At 38.8% G+C, this 22211-nt stretch overlaps 1 protein-coding gene across 1 annotated transcript; it reads right to left on the bottom strand.

The window, feature by feature from the left end:
- Positions 1-1226: 1226 nt before the first annotated feature.
- Positions 1227-22160, bottom strand: LOC121325854 (17-beta-hydroxysteroid dehydrogenase type 2-like). The gene is made up of 7 exons (XM_041268943.1): positions 22073-22160; positions 21249-21325; positions 10967-11804; positions 9432-9644; positions 7544-7729; positions 2206-2343; positions 1227-1813 (listed from the first exon to the last, which is right to left on the bottom strand). Exons 3-7 carry the CDS (start codon positions 11289-11291, stop codon positions 1449-1451), a joined length of 1227 nt encoding a protein of 408 aa, XP_041124877.1. The 5' UTR covers positions 11292-11804; positions 21249-21325; positions 22073-22160; the 3' UTR covers positions 1227-1448.
- Between the last annotated feature and the right edge of the window lie 51 nt (positions 22161-22211).

Here is a 22211-nt window from a genome sequence, read left to right as displayed (position 1 = left end):
CAGCTGTATGTCTTTCTCTATATAGACAAACAAAATACCAGCTAGGATTTAATGTATGCTACTGACTCAGAAGGCTGCATTCATAAATATTGTTTTTCTTAATTATTTTAATAATCCACTTACATTTTTTAAAATAACAAGAACATCTTTTGTAAAGTGCAGGCAACAAACATTTCAACAAAACTAAACGTAGTTTGTTTTAGAATCAAATTTGATGCATTTGAACTTTAAAAATAAATCAAAAAACAACCACAATCTGAATATATTGCTTTCGGTTAAAATTGGCAACAAATGTCCCACCAAGTCATACTACACTGACAGTAAATTAATACTATTTGGAGACCACTGCAATTTTTAGATGCTTGCTTCTTAAAATCTGATTCTTCTAGGGATATCAAAATAAGTAATCTTCATTAGTCTACATTGAAAACATATGCACTAGAACACCTGATGAATAAATAACTTTCCTTAAGTAAAATACATGTGTTTCTTTCAAAACTTGAAATGCAAGTCCTAATGAAAGGAATTGCACAACCAGTATGATTTCTAGAATGACTCAGTTCACTACGATTTCACAGCTTTGTGTATTCTGTATTCTATTCAGAACCCCTCCGTCCTCTTTCCATTCCTTTTGTCTCCTTGCTATATGATGATTCTCTACTGTTTCTATAAACCACTTCTCTCTAATTGAAGAAGCTCACAAGATGAAATCTTGTGGTTTGATGCTGTTTTGTGTTACCAACAAATAATCCACTATATTTTCCGATACATAGATAGTGTGATTGATATTTAGTAACAGTGCCCTACCCCAGGTTGGTCTCTACTTTCTTATCTGTGTATTATTTGGTAGTTCTTTAAGAAGAATTTTTTCGTTTTTACAAAAGAAATACCGCAGTGCAGACTTTGGTGAGGTTTAATAGCTAAATGTCTCAGCTGCCAAACAATATTCTATTTATCAACCTTTTCCCTCTTTTCACAATGGACTAAATAAGGACTGGTCATGACTAGAAACCGACTATAGCTGTTATTTAAACCTGTATATTAACAACATAGCTGTATATACCCTTACAAAAGTTTACCATGTTATTTTTGCATTTCTGTATTTTTCCAGTTTTACCATGCTTTCCCAAGGTTCATAGTGTGCATTTACCATAGTTTATCCCAGTTTGCCATGTGTTTGTTTATTTATTTTTTTAAATATGATTTACCATACCTCACTATTCTTTACAATGCTTACCTATGCTTTACCAAGCTTTCACTGTGCTTTATTGCCCTTTGGTATGCTTTTACTATGGTAAACGTTTGTAAGGCTAATTAGAGTTATAGTTGCCTATGGGTTACATTGACACTGAGGTAAACACTTCACAGCTTACAGGTACATTGAGTTTTAGTTTATGTGTAAAACAAGAGCTGCATAATGTCCTGGCATCTCCTTGGCTGTACACCTACTAGGTCCTGTTATGTTTCTCCTGTGGTTTACCCTGGATGCCTCCTGGGAGGTGCTTGTGAGACTCAAACATTGAGCAGATGACAATGTCCCAGAGACGCACTGGTAACAAGCTGTGAATGAAGGGGATGAACCAGGCTGACCTGCCCGGGCTGTAAAGATGTTCTGGGTTAGGTGCCATTAGGGCATGGAGGATGTCATCAAGCACTGGCTGGAGATTCTCTGAGGAGACAGCACTCATCTTGGGGAGGTTGTTCTGTAAAGTTAAGATGTACTCCTCACTGTAGTCTTCTTTTACATTAGGACGCAGCTGGGAGAGGATTTGTTCCTGGTGGTAGTTCCATTGCTCTTGTGTGCCGTAGATACCTGATGGAGTTTAATATTTCAGAAGCAGAATTCAATAAATGTGGAAATGCCAGAATTTCATTTGTACAACACGTATCCTGTGCATAAAACACATATTGTTTTTTCAGAGGCAATTGCTCCAGGAACATCCACATAAGCAAGTACCCATAAACATCCCCTAACCTTAAATCACTATTTTACACCACACCTTTTTAACTGCTTCAAACTAATTCAGTACATTTTACTTTGAAGAGTTCAATTGTGTACTCATATTATTAGTCAAAAAAACTAATGGCTACTAGATTGTGCTAAAACATCTAACACCTACAATAATTGTATTTTGCAACAACAGTCTGTTGTTTTATGTAATTTTTACTAGACTCTCAGTACTATTGTACAGTAATGGTACCTACTTGTTTTGAAGGCACTAGGTTGGACTGTGACAACTTTGACGCCCCACTTGGAAAGTTCCAGTCTCATCACTGCAGAAAAAATACTAAGTGCAGCTTTTGAAGCAGCGTAAGCTGCAAACCTAGGGATAGGAACTTGACCTGAAAGAAGAAATATGCCTTAATATTTGGTGTTAATTATGAAGGTGCAATAACCAAGGTCAATGTCCTCCCTTTTGTTGTATGTTTTTTTTTTGTTTGTTTTTTACATTTATTTGAAATACAATGCTGTAGAATTACTGTAAAAGTTGCTGTTTTGATTAGCACTCCTTCAAGCCCTTTAAACAGGTTATGAATATTATTGAAAAATGAAGCGTTTGTGGCTGTCAGTACAACAGGCAGGCAGAGCTTTTTTCCACAAGCATATTTATGACTTGAGAAATGTCCCACCCACTGAGACTTGATGACATGCCAAGCCCACTAAATTACTTACACATATTGCCTCTTGTCAAGGTCAGGGTAACCTTATGATGCTGCCAACCAGACAATACAGAGAATTACTTACTGGTTAAATATTGCATATACTACAGGGTATAATGCAGGCTGTGGTAGCACTGCAAGAGGGCAGAGAAGCTCTATTCAGCACCCTATGCATATAGGCAAGGTCAAAACTTATGGTCCAGGTTCACCATGTACTTAATATTATCAAACTGAACCAGTTATACCCCTGACCTGGTCCCAAAGCTTTCAATAATTGGACTGAACCTTTTAAATCATAAAAGGATAAGGTAGTTGCCTTCCCCTCCTTATTGCATATTTTTTAGTATTTAAGTGACAACTACAGAGCACATTGAGTTTACGAGGAAATAAGTGTCTTCTGAGTAGATAAAAAAAAAAAAAAAAAAAAGTCATTTGGAATCCCAATGAAAGTGAATGGCACAGAGATCGTACTGATAAGGCGAGTGTGACCGGGTGGATGCCTGGCCTGTAAACATGGTTTACTTTGAATTTAAATTTGGCAGGGATTCATGGGCACAATGTGGCTGAGTCTTGTTGGAATAATCAAATCAAGCCCCAGCCACATGGTAGACAAAGGGAGCCAGACCATTTGTTTGTTGGACGTAGTTAGGATAGGAGCTGGGAGTAGCAGGCTGTACTCTAGGCTAGGACACCATGATAGCACTGCTTGGGGGGTGAGTTTCTTTTGTTTGTCAATTGATTTGTTTGTTTAACCATTTGTTTTTGTTTAATAAAAAGCGCTTAAAACTACAGCTCTCTGTTTCTGAGTCTCTCTCCTGCCGGTGACCAGCCTTGCCAGTGACGCTATCCTTTCACAGTGTGATAAATGGAATTGCATTGTGATGTTGTTGCCATGTGATACCAAGACATTCAATCTTGTGTTGTTTCTCTATAAATAACAGCCGTTTTGTTAGGCACAAAATGGGTAGGCACAAACCAGCTGAGTCTTAAATAAAGAATGTAGTTCAGGAAGACCAAACTGCTATGGTTATTTTATCATAAGATGTGAATGTATTAAGGTAAAACAAAAGGTAAACATTGTTAAATAAAAACTGAAATAAAAAACAGCGATATAACTATGACAGGATGGCCTGTTTATTTATTTTTGGTACCAAAGTATTTTTGTTTATCCAAGAACCTTTCCTACTTCCCTTCATGTATGAATGTGTGTGATTCGCATGAGGAATGAATTCTTGCTTACCCTTTCCCTAAATCACTGCAGTGTATCCCCATTCTTAGAGAACAACATAAAGCAAAGTAAAAGTTTGCTTCTCCTCGTTGCTAGTAGTAGCTGGTACTCTGTGTATAAAAGATGGGCATTACTGACACCTCAGCATATAATGAGGACTGATAGTGCGACATCAGCAAAAACTAAATGGTTAAAGGTCATAGCTGCTGTACATTATATACAGTGCCCTGACCAATTCTCTCATATTACTGAATTACAAGTGGTACATTGAAATTTCGTTCTGTTTGATATTTTATTTTTAGACACTTAAACTGAAAATCAATTATTGTAAGGTGACATTGGTTTTATGTTGGGAAATATTTAAGAAAAATAAAAAACTGAAATATCTTGCAATATCACAATTACCTTACCATTGGCCCCACCTGTGAACCATTAAAGCTAATGTCACATTTTCTGGATAGAAACCCCACTGTTGAAGGATCATTGGTAAGGCTGTGAATCTGAAGGAAAATGGAGACTAAAGAGCATTCTACAGAAGTTAGAGATAAAGTAATACAAATTCATAGATTAGGGAAAGGGTACAAAATAATATCCAAGTGTTTGGATATCCCAGTGAGCACAGTTGGATCAATAATCAGGAAGTGGAAGCTGCATCACACCACCCAGGCACAGCCAAGAAAAGGCTGTCCCTCAAAACTCAGCGCTCAAACAAGAAGGAGACTTGTGAGAGAAGCCACAGAGAGGCCAACAATCACTTTGAAGGAGCTACAGAGTTCAGTGGCTGGGAGTGAAGTAATGGTGCACCAGTCAACCATATCAAGAGCTCTGCACAACACTGGCCTGTATGGGAGGGTGGCAAGAAAGAAGCCATTACTCAAAAAGTACCATCTGAAAGCACGTCCGGAGTTTGCCAGAAAGCATGATAGTGACACAGCTGCAATGTGGGAAAAGGTTTTGTGGTCAGATGAGACAAAGATAGAGCTTTTTGGCCAAAACTCAAAGCGCTATATGTGGCACAAACCTAACTCTGCCCATGCCTCAAGACACACCATCCCTACAGTGAAGTATGGTGGTGGCAGCACCATGCTGTGGGGATGCTTCTCATCAGCAGGGACTGGGCATCTTGTTACAATTGAAGGAAGAATGGATGGAGCAAAATACAGGAAAATACTGCAAGAGAATCTGCTTCAGTCTGCTAAAAAACGGAAGCTTGGGAGGAAATTCACCTTTCAGCAGGACAATGATCCCAAGCACAAGGCCAAAGCAACAATAGAGTGGCTCAAGAACAAAAAGGTGAATGTCCTACAGTGGCCCAGTCGAAGTCCTGATCTCAATCCCATTGAGAATCTGTGGCACTATTTGAAAATTGCGGTCCACAAGAGTCGTCCAACCAACCTGAACAACCTGGAGCAAATCTGCCAAGAAGAATGGGCCAAAATCACTCCGACACTGTGTGCAAAGCTGGTACATACTTACTCCAAAAGACTTAAAGCTGTTATTGCAGCGAAAGGTGGCTCTACCAAATATTAATGTGTGGGGGTTGAATACTTATGCAAGCAAGATATTTCAGTTTTTAATTTTTCTTAAAAATATTTTCCATCATAAAACCAATGTCACCTTACAATAATTGATTTTGAGTTTCTGTGTTTTAAAATAAAATATCGAACAGAACGAAATTTCAATGTACCATTTGTAATTCAGCAATATGAGAGAATTGGTCAGGGGTCTGAATACTTTTGCAAGGCACTGTGTGTGTGTGTGTGTGTGTGTGTGTATATATATATATATATATATATATATATATATATATATATATATATATATATATATATATATATATATATATACACACACAGCTCAGGAAAAAATTAAGACCACTGAAAAATTCAGTTTCTTTGGTTTTACTATTTATAAGTATGTGTTTGGGTAAAATGACCATTTTGGTTTTATTCTATAAACTGCTGACAACATTTCTCCCAAATTGCAAATAAAAATACTGTCATTTAGAGCATTTATTTGCAGAAAATGACAACTGGTCAAAATAACAAAAAAGATGCAGTGTTGACAGAACTTCGAATAATGCAAAGAAAATAAGTTCATATTCGTTTTTAAACAACACAATACTAATGTTTTAACTTAGGAAGAGTTCTCAAATCAATATTTGGTGGAATAACCCTGATTTTCAAGCACAGCTTTCATGCTTCTTGGCATGCTCTCCACCAGTCTTTCACATTGATGTTGGGTGACTTTATGCCACTCCTGGCGCAAAAATTCAAGCAGCTCGGCTTTGTTTGATGGCTTGTGACCATCCATCTTCCTCTTGATCACATTCCAGAGGTTTTCAATGGGGTTCAGGTCTGGAGATTGGGCTGGCCATGACAGGGTCTTGATCTGGTGGTCCTCCATCCACACCTTGATTGACCTGGCTGTGTGGCATTGCGCATTGTCCTGCTGGAAAAACCAATCCTCAGAGTTGGGGAACATTGTCAGAGCAGAAGGAAGCAAGTTTTCTTCCAGGACAACCTTGTACTTGGCTTGATTCATGCGTCCTTCACAAAGACAAATCTGCTCGGTTCTAGCCTTGCTGAAGCACCCCCAGATGAGTCCAATTTTCAGCTTTGCCCAACACCTGGTTGTCTAACGGTTAGACGGAGACCTGGAGAGGCCTACAAGCCTCAGTGTCTTGCACCCACTGTGAAATGTGGTGGAGGATCGGTGATGATCTGGGGGTGCGTCATTTGTTATTGTGACCAGTTGTAATTTTCTGCAAATAAATGCTCTAAATAACAATATTTTTATTTGGAATTTGGGAGAAATGTTGTCAGTAGTCAGTAGACCACTGCAAAACTGAATTTTGCAGTGGTCTCAATTTTTTCCCAGAGCTGTGTGTATATTATATATATAATATTTAAATGAGAGCAGACTTTAGGGAAATCGGTTCTATATATAAGGGCATGGAAATACACAGGGCTCAGTTGTGCTCTAACCTTGAAGGTGGATGCTGGAGACAATCTTCTGTGATATTCTTTCTGTAGCCTTTTTTATTCAGTTTTTCTTTTCTTTCCAAAACATTGTTTTTCTTTGCACTCTAACTGTTTATCATCCTTTTGGCAAGCCAGACCCAGTCACTCACCGCAGTGTCAATGACCAACCTTCTTTTTCTATATATTTCTCATAAAATAAAATCCTAAAACATGTTTTGTACTTTGAAAAACAAAATTTTGTCAGTATGAAACAATTCTCAGACAGTACAAATGAATACTGTAAGAGTTAGACATATTTTGCAAAGTAAGCAGCTCAAATTGTTCAAGGGATTCTTTTGTGAAGATGTGTTGGAGCGGACAGAAATTGACCTTGATCCACAATGAGACACTGTATAGTAGAAAAGTCTGCAACTTGCTACAGACAACTCTATTCAGACAGACGATAATGGGCAAGAGATGCATCACCAGTGAAATACCGAACTTTAAAAATAACTATCCTGAGATTAAGGGAACTGAGAGGCAGACAAATAAGCCAGAAGGGACCCAGAGTAAAGGAGTACAAAAAATGCCAGTTCTTGTCTGGCATTTTTAATTATGTCTCAATCTTAAAATTCTATGTGATGCAAAACTTTTGGCCATAGCTGTAGAGTAACAGCAATGTATATCCTACCTGCCATGCTGGAAATGTTGACCAGTCTGCCCTTGGCCTGGCGTAGCAATGGTAGAAATGTCTGTGACAGTTCCACTGCTGCAAAGAAGTTGACCGCCATGCAGTTCTTGAAAAGACTCATGGGCAGAATCTCTCCATCGGCGATGAAACCTAGGATTCCTGCATTGTTTACAACACCCCAGAGCCCTTAAAAAAAAAAAACAGAGCAGGACCACTTAGTGTAATGCAGGCACTTCAGGGTAAATAAAGTACTGTCCTTTGGTGTGGGGAACAAACGTCTAAGAAACATTTCTTATACGTTTAGATTTTAGTGTTATTGATGTGTACTGTATATATTCAGATATTTGAATAAGTACCCATTCTTCTTGAAATGTGTGAATATTCACATTTGTTTATATAACAAAATTTATAAAGAAAAAAAAGATGTAAAGGGAACCAATACTATAAAATAAAATAACACAGAAGAGTGTTTTTCTAATTTCTTTAAAATGACATTTGACGGGGTACAGTACTGGGTTTATCTTTCTCCCAAGATATGTTATTGTAATGTGGGACAAATTATGTTTTTGTTAGTAGCAGATTCAAAATATTACAATTTTGAAAGAATTTTCAAACACAAAAATTCTGTTGTTCACTGCACTGGTACATATGAAACATTACATATTCAAAGTATGTTAAGTATGTTGTTAATAGTTATCTTGTATGACTGAAAAACAGTTCAGGCTTTTATGCCATTGTTTTTGAGAAAAACACATTGTGGGTCATTTGTTATTTTGAATGTATATACTTCGGAAGACTAACAAAGGTATTTCCTGGATTAGGGTGTTTATCCTTAAAAGCAACAAAAACATGACTTTCTTTGTTATTTGGGCTTTAACCAAAAAGGAAATAAAACATGTCATATTTTACTTTTGTCAAGGTAAACTATCTGTATAACGAAATGGACTGTTTGGTTAATATTGCTTTTAGCTTGTATCCTGTCTTTCAATACATTTTTTTTTTTTTCCTAGTAAGAACAAAAACAGTTTAGAACATCGTACAAACTACCAGAACAGATTGTTTCAGATTCCAGATGTGCTTCATTTCAGATATTTTTTTAATGTTTTAATTAATCAGTGCTCTCAAAACATTCTCAAAAGCATCATATTTGTAACTTCATCTTTTTTTTTTTGTTATTGTCTTAAACTTTGTAAAACAAAAACATTCCTACTCACTTTAGTTTTGCTTTTATCAAATGCCTTTTTTTAGAGATACACTTCAGTGGTCATTTCAGGTCATGCTTCTCATTCTTTCTCCATTGACTGTTATGCACTGTACTAACGAAATACAGACTGCAACATTTGAATAAATGATGTACATATAATCTGTACTAGTGTTTATGTGCAACTGTATTCAGCAACAATCTTGGGAGGATCTCAGTGACTTCACAAGGAGCACGATCAAGGGTGCCTGTGTTATTGTTTCATCCCTCGACCAACAAGTCCATCAAGACTCCTGGGTGTTCTTGGAATGGCACGGTTTGCAGAAAACCACTACAGTGTGTCATGAAAGAAGGAACCCCTAATGCACTGTGAAAAGCAACAGCAGTGTTAGTGGCGCAAATCAAACTTACAAAGCTGGGGACACACCTGTTTCCACTGGAAGACATGCATTGTGAGTTAGCTTTGAAGTTCCTAAATCCAGACCTGAACATCCCTCTCTCTCAAACTGAATTGTGTACGGAGCAGAGGTGATGTGTGGCCATCAAACTCTTACTAGTGGATGATCCTACTGCTTCCTGCACAATCTATCTGGACTGCATTTTTCAGAGGGGTGTACACTGTGTGATTTTCTATACCCATAGATATATTCAATTAAAAAGTAATTGACACACCAGACCCTAGCTTACCTGTTTCTTTGGTAAGTGCTTTAATTTTCAGGTAGGCTTGCTCAATTTGTACCATGTCAGTCACATCCAACTGGAGGACTAAAAGTCTTTCCGATCCACTCCTCTTGAGCTCCACAGAACCTGGGCCCTGCTCGTTCAGAACCCCAGCGAACACAGTGAAGCCCAGCCTGTCCAAGTGTTTTGCCAGGGCATGACCAAACCCAGAGTCACAGCCTACAAGAAGAGAGGAACAAATACACTCCACAGTGATAGGTTTATATTTTATTAACTTGCATTTAAACACTCACTTAAAAAAAAAAAAAAACCAAAAATTTTAAATGATGAATGTGATAACCGTCTTGATATTGCACCAATCTTGTCTCATAACCCTTCTCTAGCCGTTTGGATTGAATTTGGTTATTTTTTATGCAAATAATGTGTAATCTTTCAGATGCTGTCCAGTTATTCCGTGATGAGGACCCTCTGTATGTGTGTGAACTTTACTGATGTTTTAAAATCAGTTAAACTGTAAAAACAAAAACAGTAGTCTTGATAAGTTGTGGCTATCCCTTTGTCCTTAGGTGAAAACATAATTTATTCTAGAAAAAGAATTCTGAAGGTTAAGTGATGCGGTGTAAATGCAGACAGCAGTTGCCTGGTTACACAAGCACTTCTACTGGTTTAAATGGGTAGCTGTTTTTTTCTCTTGCTTTCATTGCTGATATCACTTATATAAAGTTAGCCATTCATGAGGCGCCTTAAAGAGTATGACACTTCAAATTTCATTTTCAATTTGTATTATGTTTGCAATCTAACTGAAGTATTTGAATAATTATTGCAATTATTAAAATACTGTGCGTATTTATAGTCTGTGTTAAGGGGCTTTCATCTGAGCTCAGGAAATGTTATTTTGTTCTAGTTGCTTGTCCTAGATAACACTGGCCAATTGTCTTTAAAAGAGCCATTTTCAAAACAAATTCCCTTTAGATTTGTTGGCACTTGCACTTACTAATACAAAGACACTGGCTGATCCAACCTACATTAGTCTATGGACAGGCAACTATAGCTAGAGCTATTCCTGAACCCATTATCAAGGCACCTTAAGACACCTTTTCTGTGTGCTCTTTATATTGTAAAACTAAAACAGCACCATTAACTTCTAGAAAAAAAAGTTCAGAATACACAACAAGCAATACTAAAAACAATATTTTTCAAGTCGATTTAGATATATGGAAATGCTGAGATTCTCAAATCACATTCGAACAGATGTATTAATTGCTTTCAACCAAAATGCAATTTGCACAATTTGGGGGGTATAAAAAATAAATACTGTTAATGTGATATAACAAGCAATCAACTTAAAACAAGTCCATAAAATAATACCCAGAATACTTACGTTGTTGCTTGTTTGGTTCCATTATTATTTGAAATAGTCTCTTTACATTACAGTTCCATTTTCTCATAATGAATCTGGCTCATTAATTCCATAGACTATACGAGCACATAAAACCTGCGACGGTATTTATCCCAAGAAAGGGTTATAATACTGAACTTACCTGTAATCAGTATTGCCCTGTTGCCTACTGATAATAGCTCCATAGACTTGCACAGTCTGGAATTGGAGATAAGGAAACCCACAGAGAGTAGGAGCAAACCAGAGTAGCCAGGCAGTTTGATGAAACAAAGAGGCTCCCCAATGAAGACCAAGAACAGGCTCCAGACACACCACAGCCCCAGCTTCAACTCCCCTCTCGCCACTTTCAGTATCACAGCTGTCGTGTACAGTGCTGTTACCAGAGCATACAGTACAGAGAAATACAGAGAACCACTAGAGTCTCTATCCATTCTGACAGGAGTCTTACAGAGACGAGTCAGCGGCATTCAGGTGAGTTAACACACAATTGCAATTCTGTGCAAGCTTCATGAGACATGAGTAGAAAACCACACCTCCCCCAGCCCTGCCTCTTCATATCTAGTTTTCTCCCTGCCCATTGTAACATATACAGAGTGTACTGTGATTTCTGTACCTGCTGTTCTTGTTGTATTATGTCCAATAAAGTTTTAAAAAATTAACACAGTATTGACACTACCTGTTCCTGTGTGGGGTTTCAAGATACATCCTGTGATAGCACCGCGAAAAAGCAGGCCATCACCATCAGAACTAGACTGTGGTTCTCAAGAACACTTGAAGCCAGTAACTGAAACAAAATTGAATTTATTGAACCGGCAGCATTATTACATGCAGGGCACAAAGACAGATTCTCTTCTGAAGAGAGATACAAAAAATAAAAACAAAAATGCATTTCATTTCATAACAGGTGCATCCCGGGAGAGGGTGGGGGTGAGTGCCAGGTCTTCAGGAGGCATAAAGGCTGTGTGGAGAGGTTGGATACTCTATGGGGGGGGGGAAAGAAAAACACACATCAGCAAATCAGTTTCAACACAATCAGACATATAGTTAATGCTTGGGCTAAACAAAAAAATGTGTGGTTCCGGTTACTCGACCTACCCTATTTTTTCCACCAGACCTAAATATTTTTTTGCTGATAATGGGCTAAATTTTTTTATATCAACCTGAAAAATTGATCACTGTACGCGGCCTCGTTTTCACTCATGAGATTTTCCAGAAACCTCACACAAACAAGATCTTCAGTTTCATATAAATTGCCGCCGTCAGGAATGGACGCCCGAGTCTGCTGTTCCCTTCCATCCGACAGTTATTTTTTTATCCGGGCATTTTTCAGCCACTTAATTCGATATAAGATATTATAAAATATAGGAGAAGGCAATGAAACATGATAAAGATATGAGTTCCTCACCATTAAAGAAAAAGTTAAAGGATATGAGTACCGACCTCCCCGAGTCACAGCTGCGTGCTACCGTTGTGGATTTGCTGAAACAACAGCTCCGGGATTTGCAGCCCCTAATGAGACTAGTGATTTCGGTAGAACTTCACGGTTTAACGGAGAGGCTCGGATCCTTGGAAAAGGATTTGAAAACATTTACTTCTAAGTTTGACAATATGCAGGTAACTGTTCGGGAGGTGAAACAGGAGTCACCTGAAACCAGACTCGCTGTTGATAGATTGCAGGAGAAACTGGTTCAATAGGAGGACAAACAGCGCCAAAATAATCTAAGGCTTTTTGGGTTAGACAAGGGCAAAGAGAAGTATAACCCTATCAAATTCCTCCAACACAATCTTCCTAAATGGATTCTGGCTTTAGAGGGCAGATCTATTGAGATCGAAACAGCCCACTACATCTACAGTGGAAAGGAAGGCCGTAGAAATAGGTTTTCAATTGATTTTCAAGCTGCTGCGTTACAACAACCGCCAGGTCTTTCTTGCTGGAGCTCGGATCAGCTCCACACTGCAGCAATGTGGCTGTTCACTTCGCTTTTTCCCGGATTACAGCAATCTCACAGAACAGAAGAGAGGGGACAAGCACAAGCCAGAAAACGTCTCATTCAAGTCTTTCCTGATTTATCCAGCTCAGGTTAAGGTGTTTCATGGGGTGAAACACTGGCTATTTAAAAGGCCTGTGGAAGTTCAAGATTTCGCAGTCTGTGGATCCTATTTTGGCAAGGGACGCAAATTCAGCAAGGGATCTGAACTGTGGAGCGATGTTTGAAGTTAACTGGCACTTAAGGTTTGACAACACTGACATTACAGATTGTTAATTGCTTATTGACAAATTATTTGTTAAATGTGGTTGCACTTGTGCTATACTGTAAAGTGCCTTTTTTTTCTTCTTCGGGGCTAGGTGTATAAGATTAAAAAATAATAAGCCGATATACAGATATTTGTCTTGTGGTTGACTTGGAGTCGGGGCGGGGGTTAGAGATCACATCGTTACCTTGCTGTGTTGAGGGGTCACGAATCTGTAAGTTTTATGTTTGGCAGATAAGAGAGTAATTTCTACCTCTTTGCTGACTGCCTTGTTTGTATTGTTATTCTGCCTCAGTGCTGACTTTCTATTAATCTGTTCTTTAGTGTTGTTCTATTTGCCAGTGCTTGCCTACAATTATATTGTACTGTTTTGCATACCGTATCTGTCCGACATTATTTTAATTGGTATATTATCTTTTCACACAATGTGCTCTTTGTTGCAACTAGTAGAGCACACCCTATGTCTGTCTTAATTCTGTTTGTTTTCCTGAGAGTGAGGTTTTCGTTTGTTGATCCACCATGATGGCTGATATTAATATTCTATCTTGGAACGTCTGTGGTTTAAATACTCCTGTTAAACGCATAAAGTGTTTAGATTTTCTGCACCGTAAAAGGATATAGATTGCATTAATACAGGAATCTCTTCTTAAATCTGAGGACATTCACCGCTTTCAAAATAAACACTCGTGTTGCAGCATAATCTTCTGCAACTAATAAAACTAAGGGGGTTCTTATATTGGTAAATAGGAAACAAACTTTCTGTTGAAGGATCTGGGGGTGACGACTCAGGGGGTTTTGTCCATTTGCTAGGTTCCTTGAACAATGTGAAATTTGCTTTTGTTTCTATGTATGCCCCTAATGACTATGTGTCACAAAGACGGCCGGAGTGGGTGACGTCAGACTAGAGCCAGGAAATAAACAAGAGAGGTGGAGTTTGGTGGAGCTGAGCGAATGGTCTCGCTCAGCATTTAATAAGAGAACAGACAGTCAGGAAATAAAAAGGTTGCATCAAACAAAAACACAGGACACAGCACTTGTCGCCAAAATATAAAAACAAACAAAACGGACTATATAGACAAAACACGGTGAGCAGATATTTTAATGATTACGATTATTATTATAATTATTACTATTACCTCCGTCTCCAATCATCTTCTCCACTCACCGAACACACAACCCCGAGTATGTGAAAACATGCTGCTTTTATGCAGCTGTACCGAGACTCGACTGCTAATCAATCATTCAATTGGAGTCTCGGTACAACTGCACGTGAATTAATAAAAAGTGCAATTCCCTGTGCTCACATGTTACATTTTACTTGCACTTGAAGTGCTGTGCAATCCTCGTGCCTAAATACAAATATACGTTTAAAACACTCATGTTACACAGACCCATTTATATCCCGTGTACCAATGACTATATACCAACATTAAAACACAACACATAACACAAAATACACACAGGGGTGGCCACTTTGCCACATATACCCCTCCTTGTGCACAGCACACATGGCCTCAATGGCCACGTCCCCCCTTAAAATCCACAAAGTCTCGCTCAAAGTCCTGGGCCACGAACAGGGACTTTAAGGGGTTGATGGGCGGCAATGTTGCCAGTAGCCAGACGTGCTGACAGTGGGGCGAATCTCTCCTCCCGCTATACCACCGGCAGCGGAAATGCTGCCAATGGTGCGGCTGTCAGCAAGCATGCCGACAGCGCCCAGACTGACTCCTTCAGCCGGGGCAAGTCCACAGCGGAAAAGCTGCTGGGGTTGGTGGTCTCCAGACCTCCCCCAAGATCTCAGGCAGCGAAACTGCTGCAGGGGAAGGTGGTCTGACCTCTCCCCCCTTTATAGCCGGCAGCTCCCTCTGGGGGGACTCCAGCCCCCAGAATTCCTGCAGCGAAATTGCTGTGGGGAAAGGTGGTCTCCTGACCTCTCCCCCCTTTTTCATAGCCGACAGCTCCGTCTGGTGGGGCTCCGGCCAAACTGACCCCTGTGGCCAAGCAGAGCTGACTGCAACCCCTGGCGAAGCAGTTCCAGCAACCCCAGGCGATGCGGAGGAACAGGCAACCCCAGGCAATGCGGAGGAACAGGCAACCCCAGGCGATGCTAGACAGGCATCCTTGGGCGAAGCGATGCAGGGAGTCAGGACAAGCTGGGGTGTGGGTGTTGGCCCTCTTCTCAGCCACTGAGGCCGGGCGGTTCTTCCCCGTGCTTCCCTCAGCAGCCTATGCAGGGGCTGCTGAGGACCGCCAGCATCTAGTCCTGGTCCTTCGGGTGAAGGGAGAGGCAGCTCCTGCTCCTCTCCCCCTGATGGTGATGGAGGCAGAGACAGCTCCAGCTCCTCTCCTCGTGATGGTGGGGGAAGTGACACCAGCAGGCATTCACCTTCTGCTGGTGGGGGAAGTGATACCAGCAGGCATTCACCCTCTGCTGGTGGACGGGGACCCAGCAGGCATTCACCCTCTGCTGGTGGACGGGGACCCAGCAGGCATTCACCCTCTGCTGGTGGAGGAGGCAGAGGCAGCTCCTGCTGCTCTGCTCCTGCCAGTGGAGATGGGAGCGGCGTGTAGTCTCCGGGCAGCGGAGGTGGGAGCGGCATGTAGTCTACCCTTATTACAGTGGGGTTTTTATCCAGAAAGTGTGACAGCGACTTTAATGGTTCACAGGTGGAGGCCAATGGTAAGGTAATTGTGTCCTCGTTGGGGCAATTTCTTTCACCGGTGCAAACTGGGAGCTTCCACAGCACAGGGGTTGAATACTTATGCAAGCGAGATATTTCAGTTTTTTATTTTTCTTAAAAATATTTCCCAACATAAAACCAATGTCACCTTACAATAATTGATTCTGAGTTTCAGTGTTTAAAAATAAAATATCAAACAGAACGAAATTTCAGCGTACCATTTGTAATTCGGTAATATGAAAGAATTGATCAGGGGTCTGAATACTTTTGCAAGCCACTGTATGTATGTATATATGAGAGAGAGACAGACACAGACAGACAGAGAGAGAGAGGAGAGAGAATACATGCATGTAGGCTATATACATCCTGAGTTATTTGAAAAAAAGGCATAATACCACAGTAGTGACATCAAAAAGTGATAATTCCTCTAGAGGAAAATATATTTGAACTTTGGCCCATTCAACTCGTCAAGACCATCACTTTCAATTCAAAACACACATCTTGTTTTTAATCAGCAACACCCACAGTACAGAAATGTTCATTAATGACCAACAAAACGATGTAAAGCTGGTACATTCATATCTCAGAGAAACTGGAGAAGAACAGTAAATTAAAACAAGGTAAAGGCAATCATCCAACAAAGCTGAAGCACTAATGGATAACAATACAGAAGGTCTGTACAGCACTGAAACACTATGTTAAAAAAAAAAAAAAAAGGAAAAAAAAACAGCTGTACTGCTGAACCTCGTCTTCTTTAATATTAGCATCACAAGGGTATCCATGAATTATAAAAAATTAATAGATGGGCCTCCAGTGAATAACAGGAAAACAATTCCATCTCAGGTTTCTGTGACAGTTATATATATATATATATATATATATATATATATATATATATATATATATATATATATATATATATATATAAACATTATCTGGATAGACACCTAATATACACACACGTTGTCCAGGCTTACTCTAAACAACATTATTGGTTGTAGTGTATGAAACATTTTTGTTCTTTTATTGTTCTTGTAGCTTATTTTGTCTACACCTGTCTTTTTTCCTGTATATTTTACAGTACAATCACAAATACACGTCCTACTGCTGATTAGCTTAGACTAGTTATCGTACAATGAAAAAGATTATGCTATGTACAGAGTACAGGGGGTGAGAATTGGCCCAGGCTAATGTTCACCCTCCCAGAAGAGTACTGGGGTGAGAATTGGCCTGACAGGGGTTAGAATTAGCCTGCAACACCCGCACTGCTGCTGACAGTGCTGAGCTACTGAATACCCTGTGCCCAGAGGCTTATGAGAATGTGTGCTGGCAATGTGATTTAAATACACTACCTTTATAGTAAATGCAAACACATAAAATGTGGTTATGTGGACATGTTATTTAATCATAATTAAACCTCATGCATATCTATGCACGTGTGTATGTATCAATCAATACATAATACCCCAAATTCTGACATTATTGAAAACCGCAGACCAAGATTTGAACAGATTGTGACTCGTTTGTATCCTACAGCATAAAACAAGGCAGGTGGAAAGTTTATTAATGAAGATGCACCCTCAAAATGAGTCTGAGCCAGTTGTGAGGTGGAGAAAGGGGAGATGGTGGGAGAACAAATGAAGATGAGTGTAAACTAAACTCACTTGCCACGTTCACCATGCTTATTCACAAAACAAAAAATAAAATAACATAAAACATTTTACCTACCTAACTACCCTATTAACACGTATTGTTTTATTTGTCCTTGGCATGTATACAGTGAAGGCCAAAAGGTTTTGCATCACCCTATAGAATTAACACAATTTGCTTCGTAAAGTTGAATGAAACCTGCTGAATAATGTTAGTTAACATACTGAATATCACACTGCTTTGTAGTTTTCCATATATTTGATGGAAAACTGACAAACTGAAAAATGTGATTTCAAAATATAACATTATATCACAGTAATACTGTACTACTATGAGTTCCAGTAAACACTTGCAATATCATTTTGTAATGTTATATATATATATATATATATATATATATATATATATATATATATATATATAGTGCTTATAGAAAGTCTACACCCCCTTTCAGCATTTTCACCTTTTGTTGCCTTACAGCCTGTAAATAAAATTCATTAAAAAATCTACACATTCTACCCCACAACTTCCAAGTGAAAAAATATTCTAGAAATTTGTAGACAATTAATTAAAAACAAAAACTGAAATAGCTTGGTTGGATAAGTGTCCACCCCCCTTGTAATAGCAATCCTAAATTAGCTCAGGTGTAACCAATCGCCTTCAAAATCACACACCAAATGGCCTCCATCTGTGTTAAAATGTAGTGATTCACATGAGTTCAGGATAAATTCAGCAGTTCCTGTAGATTCACTCTGATGGGTAATGGTAGTGCATTTCAAAGCAAAGAATCAACCATGAGCACCAAGACGCTTTCAAATTAACTCCGGGACAAAGCTGTTGAAAGGCACAGATCAGGGGATGGGTATAAAAAAATATCAAAGGCCTTGACTATCCCTTGGAGCACGGTCAAGACGATTATTAAGACGTGGCAGGTGTATGGCACCACCAAGACCCTGCTTAGATCAGACCGACCCTCCAAAATGGATCACCAAGCAAGAAAGAGACTGATCAGAGAGGTTACCAAGAGGCCAACGGCAACTTTGCAAGAGCTACAGGCTTTTATGGCCAAGACTGGTCAAAGTGTGCCTGAGACAACAATATCCCAAGCACCACAAATCTGACCTGTATGGTAGAGTGGCAAGAAGGAAACCATTAGTAAAGAAAATCCACCTGGAATCCCATTTGAAGTATGCAAAAAATCACTCTTCTGGAAATTCTCTAGCCATGTGGTAAAAAGTTTTGTGGTCTGAGGAAACTAAAATGGAACTTTTTGGCCTAAATGCAAAGCGTTAATGTTTGCACAAACCCAACATTGCGCAGCACCCAAAGAACACCATCCCTACGGTGAAGCATGGTGGTGGCAGCATCATGTTATGGGGATGTTTCGCATCGGCTGAGACTGGGGCACTTGTCAGGGTAGAAGGGAAAATGAATGAAGCAAAGTACAGAGAAGTACTTGAGGGAAACCTGCTGCCCTCTGCAAGAAAGCTGAAACTGGGACGGAAGTTCACCTTTCAGCATGACAATGACCCAAAGCACAAAGCCAAAGCTACACTGGAGTGGCTACGGAACAAAAAAGTAAATGTCCTTGAGTGGCCCAGTTATAGCCCCAACCTAAATTCAATCAAAAATTTGTGGCATAACTTGAAGATTGCTGTCCATCAACGCTCCCCAAGGAACTTGACAGAGCTTGAACAGTTTTGTAAAGAATGGTCAAATATTGCCAAATCTAGGTGTGCAAAGTTGGTAGCGACCTATCCCAACAGACTCACAGCTCACAATTGCTACTAAAGGTTCTTCCACCAAGTACTAACTCAGGAGGTGGAGACTTATCCAATTATTATCTTTCAGTTTTATATTTTTAATATGTATTTTTTTTTTCTCAATAAAACCTTTTTTTTCCCCCTTAACAGTGTGGAGTATGGTGTGTAGATAAGCGGAAAAAAACCCTCATTTAAATGCATGAAACTCTGAGGCACTGACACAACAAAAAGTTCAAGGGGGTGTAGACTTTCTATAGGCACTGCAATATATATATAGGTAATGTAAAAGTTTTGGCCAGTAGGATCCATTTATCCAAACCTTTCCAAGGATATACACAAAAACTGAAAACAAGGCTCTAGATAAAATTTCCAGCTGTATCCTTTGGCCCTGGTCTCTGTGCTGCACTTGAAACAGTGACTAGTGATAAGAAGCAGTTCTAGTGTACCAATGGTTTGTGATATTGTTTTATGATTTTTACATCACTATAGTGTTTCGGTGTCCCCCTCCCTCCTTGCGAGCTCCAAGTCTGCTAGCGAGTGTATGGGTATGTTTTTGACATCCTTGTTTTGTGATGACAGTTTAAAGTATGTTTGCATACATCAAAACTGTGTGAAGGTTTCTTGATTATTTTTCAAAGGAGGATCTTGCCAATTTTGCCAACTAAATTGGTATGGCAGTAAAGTATAGTACATGCACTGGGATATACACATTTAAAGTGCGCTCAAATATACTTCAGGGGCTCACACACTGTTTAGATGCTGATTTAAATGACAGCTCGATTCGGATCCACAACCATTTAGATCAACTGTGTGTCAAAAAAAATAAATGCTATGAGTAAATCATGTGTGTGTACATGCGGTTTGCTATTTCTTTACAGGTCAAGCCAACATGCAACTAGAACAGCTCACTTGAACAATGTGCTGCCCCCTGCTGTTCAAATCACTCATCATGAAACAGTGTTCTTGAGAACCAGACTGATTAAAAGGAAAAAAAAAACAGACTCTGACAGTTAATGACACACACATATACATACATACATATATACATTATATATATATATATATATATATATATATATATATATATATATATATATATATATATATATATATATATATATATACACATATACACACACACACAAACCTACTTCTACTGTATTGGATGCTCATTAGGTCATTAGGTGCCTGCCTGCAATCCTAACTGGGGTAGACGGAAGTGTCTCGATTGAATTTGCAGGTTTTACTTGCTTAGGAGACAGTTTACATTAATAAATCATCATCCCCGTCAGCAACCAGGCAGTGTGGGAAAGCAACTTAAAAAGAGGTTATGATGAGGTTGTATAACACACTGGTGAGGCTGCACTGAGAATACTGTGTTCAGTTCCAGTCCACACAATACAATAAGGACATTGTGGTCATGGAAAAACTAATCACAGGGTTTAAAGGAATGAGCAATGAAGATTGGTGGAGGGAAATGAATACATTAAGACTTTATACAGACAGTGGTGAGGGTATGGCATGGGATACCTACTGTAGTCATGTTATTGATGCTGAAATAATGGGATCCTTTAAGACTCAACACAATACAGTTTTGAGATCAACCAGCTACTAGGAACCGGACAAGCACTGATGGACTGAATGGCCTCCTTATAATTTGTAATACAATAATTTTACTGAGACCACAGAAAACAGGTCTAGTTTACTCATGTGCAAACACTCTTGAGGTCTTGTTTAGATACATTTTTGGTTCTAATTAAAGAACACTGAGCTATCAAAATAATTGCAGCAACTCAATATGTATCTCCACCCATGAACAGGTCACATATTTTATTATCTGACCTTTTATAGGAACATGAAAAACCTGCAAAATTATGATAGCAGCATGTATTTTGCAAGATTTACTAGCATTATTTCATTTGGTACAAATCCTTTAGGTGTTCCAAATAATGAAATTTTGAATTACTGTACCATTAAGAAAATAAGGAACACTAAAACACAAAACATAGAACAACAAAAAAAAAAAAACTTTGCTCTGCAGTAATAAATAAATAAATAGTTAATTCTCTTCTCTTACCTGATTGAGGTAAGTCTGACTCTGAAGCGATTTCTTTACATGTTCTGAGCTCTGCTCAAGAGACATCACCATAGAATCTTAAACAAAACAAACAAGATCTGTTCAGTAGGAATTCCACTAGTCTAATAATACAGCAGCATAATCAAATCGGTATGTTACGCTCTCATACGACAAATACTACAGTACGTAGTTCTTATTTATTTACTACCATGGCTTGCCCCCTCTTTTTTGTTTTTAAATCAGCACCATATAGCCTGGTTAGACCCTTAATAAATGGATTTAATTTACACAATTCTATTGAAAGGAACGTCTATAAACATCCTTTGGAATATCTCTTTATAGATTCTGTAGGGAAAAACAAAAACAAAACAAAAACCAAAAAAAAAAAAAAAAAAAACCAACTATAGGCTATACCAGTGCAACAGCCTTTTTAATAAGTGATGTGCAAATACGCGCGCGCGCGCGTACACACACACACATATTTGTTGATATTGTTTATGATGACTTTGCATTGACTACTATTCCTAAATCCAATCAAAGAAAACTCAGGATGAGAGTTAACAATAGACAAAATATTTGGGTACTTTTAGTTTGTTTTAAAAAAACAATAATGACTGTTTAATATCTGTTTAAACACTATAAGGACGGCCTGTGTCCTCATGAGGTTGGTTTTGTCAGACTTTCCTTCCTTGTGGAGACTTTTTTGACACAGCAAGCACTATAAACCACCCCGTATACTATTTTGTTTTATGCAGTTTTATCTAAATCCAAGAACATATGTACATGATCCTTTTACTTAACTAAAAAATATAAATAAGCCGTACCAAGTGACCGGTTAAAACCATCAAGTCGCAGTAAGAGACCTTTCATATCCTCCACTCTCAGTTTCCCCGCCATCTCTGCTCTTCAAATTAAAATACTGTAACTTGCCGAACGTCCCACAACGTCTGCACGTAAATTGCG

The sequence above is a fragment of the Polyodon spathula genome, chromosome 13 (assembly GCF_017654505.1).
Source record: "Polyodon spathula isolate WHYD16114869_AA chromosome 13, ASM1765450v1, whole genome shotgun sequence".
Classification (NCBI taxonomy): domain Eukaryota; kingdom Metazoa; phylum Chordata; class Actinopteri; order Acipenseriformes; family Polyodontidae; genus Polyodon; species Polyodon spathula.
This window is presented reverse-complemented; position numbering and strand designations above follow the sequence as displayed.